General features: G+C 36.2%; 1 protein-coding gene across 1 annotated transcript; it reads left to right on the plus strand.

The window, feature by feature from the left end:
- Positions 1 to 641: 641 nt before the first annotated feature.
- LOC114822017 (autophagy-related protein 18b) lies at positions 642 to 6,885 on the plus strand. Its single transcript, XM_029095887.2, has 11 exons — positions 642 to 867; positions 972 to 1,045; positions 1,156 to 1,229; positions 1,305 to 1,414; positions 1,707 to 1,798; positions 1,902 to 2,014; positions 2,540 to 2,659; positions 3,853 to 3,998; positions 4,982 to 5,095; positions 6,022 to 6,087; positions 6,508 to 6,885. The coding sequence occupies exons 1-11, from the start codon at positions 818 to 820 to the stop codon at positions 6,647 to 6,649; spliced, it is 1,101 nt and encodes a 366-aa protein (XP_028951720.1). The 5' UTR covers positions 642 to 817; the 3' UTR covers positions 6,650 to 6,885.
- Positions 6,886 to 8,159: the final 1,274 nt, after the last annotated feature.

Consider the following 8,159-nt stretch of genomic DNA (forward strand, 5'->3'; position numbering starts at 1 on the left):
TGAGTTTATATGAGGGAATCGATACTACAGGAAGATTTAAATAGGGTAGCAGAGCTTTTACAAAGGCTTTCTGGTGAAGGTTGATCCCGAAAGGGATGAAGGCTTGAGGGCTGACTACAGCTTCGTGAAGGAAAATCTAGTTTGAGCAGAGTTTGTGCTTGTATTTGTTTGTTTGATTGAGTGTCTTTGTCTCTGATTTTTCTTCCTCCTTTTATAGACGATTTGGCTTGGCTGTCTGCAGTATTGATTTTGTCCGAATGCATCTGAAGGGCAATGACTCATCAACTTTTTACTTGTACTGCCATTGTAAAGTACTTTTGGGCTGATTAGCTGGCTGGTCTACACCACTTGACCTCTAGGTAGGTGAGCAGGTGGTTTGAATGATCTGCACTTGGTCGGGAAACAAGCTCCTTCTTTCTTCTGGGCTTCGGCTGGGCTTTGGACTTTTCCTTTTTCTGAATCTTCTTTTGGGCTTTCTTTTGAGCTAACCCCTTTTTAACCCACAGTTCAAATTTTATCCCAAACAAGATCCGATTCTATTGATGAGCTAGGCCGATCCCAACCGTTGGATTTTGGGCCGCATAGTAGAAGCACCCGAGGTCGGTTTGTGATTTTGTTAGGCTTGTCGGGGTGGAAGGAGTAGGAATGGCCCATATCCTACCCAACATGATTTAAGTGGGAACCCCAGCCTTCGTCCGGGTCTCTAAATTCTCCCTTGCAATTTTTCCGGTATCTTTCTTCCTCTCCCCCTTGTTTTCTTTCTGTAATTGCAAAATTACATTAAAATTTCCAAAGGAACAAGGGAGAAGGTAACGACATGGCCTCTCCTTACCCAATTTATTGCGCTTCCTTCAACCAAGACACCAGGTGAAACAAAATTCAATTCAATTCAATTCAATTCACATTTCCTGATTTTTTCTGATTTTTTTTCTTGTGGTTAATAAAATTTGTAATCCGTTGGAATCCGTCAGTTGCTTTGCAATCGGCACAAGGGGCGGCTTCAAAATATTCGATTCCAGTACTGGCAGACTCTGCTATGAGCGAGGCAAGTTTTTCATTTTCTTTTTCTTTTTCTTTTCTGTCGGTTGTTAATTTGTAAGGAAAATCGTACAGCTGTTTGGTTAATTAAGTTTATTTTTTGTGGTTTGCTTATAGCTATTGGAGCTTTCGTTATAGTAGAAATGCTTTTTAGCTCTAGTCTTCTTGCCATTGTTGGAGCTGGTGAAGAGGTACGCTGCACAATCTAGTTATTTACTCTTTCCATTCGACCATCAAATATTTGCTCACAGTATGACTGCCCCCAGCCATCCCTATCGCCCCGCCGCCTCTGTTTGTTCAATACCACAACTGCAACTGCTCTTCGAGAATTAAATTTCTTAACTTCCATACTTGCTGTTCGCATGAATAAGAAGAGGTAACCTGCACATTGTATAATGATGAGTGATCCATCAATTTGGCTTTGCTATCGTAATCTTCGTTTTCAGCGAATTGTATCCTTTTATTTGTTTAAAAAAACCATAAGTTTTTAGTCTAGATATGATAACAAAGACAATTGGCATATTTGGCATCGGGGTTCTGTATTATGTGAGGTGGTTTTTTCATAAGTATCATGTTTTTTCAGGAGTATCATGTTAATACATTAATTGGACTCCAATTCTTTCTCCTTTGTTGTTGATGAATTTTGTATGCCTTCTTGGAAAGTGCAGACTTGTTGTCATTTTACAGGACAAAACATACGTATATGACATAAATAGTCTCGCAATCTTGGACACTATTGATACTATACCAAATATAAAAGGTGAAATTGGGTCATATTTCTTTTTGTACCTGTACTCGGTTTATATTCTGTTCTACCAACAATCATTGTGTTTATTGTTATAACATCATTGTGTTTTTATCAGGGCTTTGTGCATTCTCACCAAGTTTGGAAGGGTGCTTTTTGGCTCTTCCTGCTAGCATCTCGAAGGGATCTGTGTTGTTGTACAATGTCATGGACCGGCATTTACATTGTGAGGTTATGGCATAAGATATTCTCTCTCATACATAACAGAAAGATGATAAAGTTTATATCACAACACTTCATTTTGTTACCTAACTTAATTATACTCGCGGAATAATGATTTCCAGCATGAATTGTGAGTATTCTTTTTTTTTCGAGTAATGAGAAAGATTGAATGACTTTGTCTTTTCTTCTATCTTGCTGGTCATTTTCATGGTTCTGTTTCATCAGCACACTCAAGATCAAAATATTTCTCTTTTAATCCCCAAGAATTTAAAAACTTATTCATGCAAGTTGCATGCAGTATGATTATTTAAATGCATTTATGCTTTGTTGAAATCCTCAAATCAGGATGTTTTGCAGCTTCATTTTGAAAACTTGTGGGCATATTTAAAAACCACTTTTGTGAATTGGAATTTACATATCAAACATTAACGAACAATTTTGCTTTAATAAGTTAATTATTATATATGCTGAAAATGATTTTTCTCTTTCCATTTCCTAATTCATATTATTTGTATCCTTGGAACTTATTTACAGATAGATGCGCATCGATCCCCACTTGCTGCAATTGCCCTTTCTTCCAATGGAATCTACATAGCAACAGCATCTGAACAGGGAACCATTATCAGAGTCCATCTAGTCTCAGAAGCAACTAAGGTAAAGAATAGCAAAATATGAAGAGGATTGTTATTGGCACCGCCATTCGGGCTTAGTTAATATGATTATATGGATCATATGTATTGTGCTTCAACAAATTCAAGTTTGGCAAACTTTCTTTCTGTAGTCAGCCTCAAAATTGCACTCTTCTCTAGATGTTGCTCTTTGATGTATCTGGCAATAGACTAAACTTAGCAAATTAGAGAATGACTGGAAAGACACAAGATTTATACTAGTTTGACAGAACTTTTGCCTACGCCCAGTTCTAATTTCTCTGGGTAGAGAAATCACGGCTTCTTAATTAATGATAGAGCATACAGTACTTTTGCAAACCCTAAATCTAATCCCTCTTCTTTCTCTTGGCTGTCTCTGGCCTTTTTCTCCCTTTTTTCTGGTCTTGCCGCACCCAATTTATAAGAATAGGGTGCGGTTTACATGCCTATTTTCTAATTAAGTTTCCTATTCTATAAGGAAATAGGAAAATAATGTATTTCCTATTTGGCCTAATTGGATAAATGGTCCTTGTGGTGATAGGGTATTCGGAAGGGAGGCCCTGTGGTAAAAAAAAAAATTCAGATTTAAACCCTTGTGGTGAAGTCCCTTAGGATTTACGCCCAAAAACAAAATTTCCATTAAGCTTCCTTTCCTTTTTGTTTTTGTTTTTTTATTTTTATTTTTTGTTTTTTAAGTAGAGGGAATTCGCTTCAGGGCTTTGTCAATTCTAGAATGCTAGAAAGTATTACCAGCTGCAAAGGCAGGTGGAGAACCTTTGCTTGAGGGTACAGTACCATTTTAGTTTGATGGATTTTTTTTTTCTTTTTGCATAAACCATAGTTTTGGTAGTTTCCTTTTCCCATTTGTTTATAGAAACATCGAACTTTAAAAAGTGTGTGATTTTGAATCCTACTAAGAACTTTGATTTCAACAACCCTTGCATAATTTAAGAGAAAAGGAAAGTCTGCTGTCTCTTGAGGTCAGAATCACTTGCTCTTGGCTTTTCAGAACAATGCGATCAGCTTACACCCACACGCATATCTATATTTATGTAGTGCATAAGAATTGTCGTGATAGGCATCATCTTTTTCCCTAACTCGTAATAAGCTACAGCCACTGAGCCAAGTTGTGGCAGTACCTCTAATTGCCTGTAATTTCTTACAAGTTAAATGCACGTCTAACCGATCCTTCTTTGGCAGTCGTATAGCTTTCGAAGAGGGACATATCCATCAACTATATTTTCTTTGTCATTTGGGCCATCTATGCAACTGCCAGATATTCTTGTGGGAACAAGTTCTTCAGGTTCTGTTCATGCCTTTTCTCTGGGGTTCTCCATTTATCAAAGGTGAGAACGACAACTGAACTTTCCCGTTTGGAGACAACACAAACTACTAATAATACTACCAAACTGATTGTGCTGATTGTGCACGTGCTTTATTAAGTCTTAATAGATGTGAATGGCTAATGTTATAGCATGCTAAGTATTGGTTCCTTATAGCTTATGGGTTTTGAATATAAGTTACTTTTTTCCTATGATATTACACAGCCATAATCTTGTATATATATCCTAAAAAGTCTCTCTTTTTGTTATTTATATTTCCAGTCCTTTTATCTTTCATTTTCCACTTATTTGTTGTCTTTTCTTTCTCTTTACCTCGTCATTTGTAGCAGATTTCTTTCCTTTGTTCTTTGTCTAATTTATGTGATTTCACTTTTCTCATGTCTGAAGACAACTAAAGCTTGATGGGCCTTCAGTAACATTTGCTTATTATTTTTTTTTTCTCAATGGTATTTATTTTCTGCTACGTTGTGCAATTGACATAAAAGGGAAAGGAAAAGCTGTATTACTATAAATCATATTCTGCCAAATCCTTTAATGCTTATTTGATTTGATGTATTATTCTTGCTGTTCAATCTTCATATTGAATTGAATAAAAAAGAGTGCAAAAAACTTATTAAAAAAAGGAGGAAAGAAAAACTGGACAGAAAAGTTATTAAAAAAAGAGGAATATGTACTTGAAATTCAAAATTTTGTATCTAAAGATGCCTATCCTGCTTCATGGTATGGATTAATCTGTCATCAACTTTCAGCATCACATATCAACCAAATGTAATTCCTTGTAGATGTAAACTATGCATTAAATATCGCAGCGACTTTTTCTTTTATTGGTAAGAACCTTGAAAAGGTAAGCTCTATAAATTTGTAGACGTACAAAATTCTTTCATGAAATTCATGTCTAATTACTTTTCCAATATTAGAGATTACTTGCCGATCCTTTTCATTTACATGTGCAAAGTTATGTGATCGTATTTTCACTCTCTTCACAGAAGCAAAAGATCAGGGAGTTTTCTTGGATCAATTATACCCGACTCTGTGACTGATGCATTAGATCCGGCACATCATGATGTACTTCATAATGCTGCACCGGCAGGAGTCAAAAGGTGGACCACTTGTAACTTACACACTGAATCCATATTATGTTTTATACTGTATCCATAGTATATTTTTACCGCAAGTCTGCTAACAGCATGGCACCAGCATTGTTGCTTAGATTTAAAATAGTCAATTGAAATTTTCTTTATTCCACTTGTAGGGAAAGTATTTTGCATTTCTAGTTTCCCAAATTGGCATAAAGCTAAGTGCAGCCTAAATCTAAGAAACTAAAGCATAACTATAAAATATGATAAAGGTGCTCCCATCAGACCTTGCCCGAAGGCCCCGAACTGAGTCTGGTGCAATACACCTTGGTCTCTGTCCAGCCTTGTCTTTTATTCATTATTTTGAATTCTGTAGACGATTAATTTGTTATATCAAATATTTCAACTCCAGAGTTGGATATAGAGGGTGTGTTGCACTATGTGAAACTTAATAGTTTTGTTAATGGTGATTCTTTTATTTTTGAGGGTAAATTTTAAAAAACATAGACTTTGTGATGCACAACGTGAGCCTCAAAATTTTCGGGTATAAGGGACACCAAAATTTACATATAGAGATTTAAGAAGCAGCGATATGTGTGATTGATATAGAATTATCAACTGCCCATCTAATCAAGAGAATTTTCTTTTTGTAAGAATCCGTATTACATTGTGAATATTGTGGTATTGCTATGGACTTATAAATTTCCAGCTAAGCGATGGAATCGATTTCTTTTAGATTCCATTTATGTTTCCTTGCTCTTCAATTTCCCGTGGATTCAATTTAGATTGTAGACCGTACATCAGATTTGGACATTTGGTAACCCAGATATCTAGTATGATATTATCCCGCCTTCTCTAAGAAAGCCCATAACCTTTGGCGAATTGTCTTCACTGTAGTAATAATTTACAAAATCAGTTTAGTTTTACTTATTTCATCAACTTTTTAACAGCTATGCAGTGATACGAAAGGTAGATAAGGTTGCTGATACATCAACTTCAGAAATTGTGGCTTGTAGGTTAGTTACTGGTTCTTGTCTGTATGTAGTCTTATATATTTGAAGTCTTTTATTTGTGATTCAGTCGTCTCCCTCTCCTTTCTATACTTTTCTACTACTTTGGGTACTGAATTAGCCAGTTGAATAGAGTTCTTAGTAAATAAATGTACAAAGTATTTCACGTACCCAATGCAGAGGATGGTATTGCAAAACATTATCATTGGGCCATGAATTACTACCAGATTTCCACGAATGATTTAGAAATTTGAGGTGCCATTTCCCTGAGTTTCAAGTAAAAACTCTGCCAATATTCACTCATGGGGAACAAAATTGTTGGCACCTTCGTCCAGTCGAGTTTTGAATACTAGTTAAGGTAGTTCTCTCGTGTAATCGTTTCGTTGTTTAGGTTTGAATGCCTTTCTATTGGATTTTAATTTTCAGGGCAACTATTTCCATCATAAGCTACAATGGGTACTTCCAGGAGTACAACTTAAGTGTCAACAGTCAGAATGAGTTCGTGTGGAGCTTGGAGCGCGAGTTCAAGCTACTTGCTGTCATCACAGATGATTCCACCAGCTCATGATGAAAAAGTTAGTATGCTTCAAGGCCTAGCTGACTGGCCTTGAAGGATCATGTAATACAACTCGGTAACACAAATTAATTCCGACACGGAATTAGTAGGTTAGTATATGGCAAATCATAGTCGTGTTTGATTCTTGTTGACCCTAATAACATGAGTACATGGCAACTTGTGTACATGTGAATAGCTCGAGTGAGTGGAACAGCTTTCCAATACAAGAAAATTATTTGGTTCACAAATTGTATGACTTAACATGTGGCGAATAATCAACGGAACATAGAAAGAGACGACCTACGCAATCCAAAGACTTAAAAATACATCTAGTAAGCTAAATGTAAAGTACAAAATGTTAGCCAAGATAAACGGAAGCAGGTGCCAGGGCCATCAGAAATAACCAAAGTCCCTCAAAGACCGCCTCTGGTGGTCCTTCAGTCTCAACCTCTACCAGTTCGTCCTACCTGAGGGTTTGGAAGGCCAGATCGAAGAACTGCTCAACCCTTGAACTTTCAACTGATTTGGTTAAGAGTGTTAACATTAAAATTTAGAGTACGTTGAGTCTGAGATCGAACCGACGTTGATTTTTGACTTGGGTTGGTCTTTCTTATGACATGGGTGGACGGATGGAACGGTAATGTGGAGCATTGGAGAGAGGAGGATAAAAGGGGTTGAACTTTATTAATCTCCTATAGAACGGGAGGGAAACGGTTTTCACACCCCTACTTGATTCCCTAGTATACTCCTCTCCATTAACATATGCCTATGCAGAAAGAGAAAACAAGTGTGAAATTTATTTTCTTTGTTTTTCTTCTAAATGAACTTTTGAAGAGGCAAATGCAAAACAAATCTCGCACTTAAATCTCTGTCAGTTTCATAGCAAATCTATAAATGTTAAGCCAAAAAACACGAGAAATGGGATTTGATGTTGCACCATCTTCAACTCTTCTCTGGATCCAGAGTTTTTCGAGAAAAGGTCCCATCCTTCTCCATATGTCCTTTATTCCATCTCTATGTCTATTTCTCAATAGGCAATGAATGAACAACTTCTTATATAAGGATTTCTCTAGGAAACCATCCATGACATTCAAAGACATGTCCTTATTTTTTTAGGAAAACTAATGAAAAGGGCTTGAAAACTTTGAGTTTTAATGATAAGGACAAAATAAAGGGTAAAGTGAATAGTACCAGGATTGACTTTTTAGTGTAAAAATGTGGATTTTTCGTTAAAGTGAACAGTACCGGGTGCTTTTCGTTAAAGTTCCCTTTTTTTTTTAACAAGCGATATTATTCCTTATTCATAGACAAGTCGTTATTATTCCTTAAGAAGTAAAAGATAATGTAATTAATTAATTATTTTAGTATAGCTTACTTTTTTGAATTCAGATAAGTCCTATATTAGCTGACTAAATCATCGTCATGTTCATGTAGATTCAAGTGCAAGAAAACAAGAAATTTAATTAGAAACAGCGGCAGCAGTAGGGGAAGGTGAGTCGGTTTGATGAACGACTACGACACA

This window comes from Malus domestica, chromosome 16, assembly GCF_042453785.1.
Source record: "Malus domestica chromosome 16, GDT2T_hap1".
Classification (NCBI taxonomy): domain Eukaryota; kingdom Viridiplantae; phylum Streptophyta; class Magnoliopsida; order Rosales; family Rosaceae; genus Malus; species Malus domestica.

What these genes read in the sequence shown, in the direction of transcription:
- LOC114822017 (XM_029095887.2), top strand. Translation starts at nt 818, where the DNA reads ATGGCCTCTCCTTACCCAATTTATTGCGCTTCCTTCAACCAAGACACC. An exon ending in GTTCGCATGAATAAGAAGAG is followed by an intron (nt 1,415 to 1,706) that starts GTAACCTGCACA and finishes TGGAAAGTGCAG; the next exon opens with ACTTGTTGTCATTTTACAGG. An exon ending in TACTATACCAAATATAAAAG is followed by an intron (nt 1,799 to 1,901) that starts GTGAAATTGGGT and finishes TGTTTTTATCAG; the next exon opens with GGCTTTGTGCATTCTCACCA.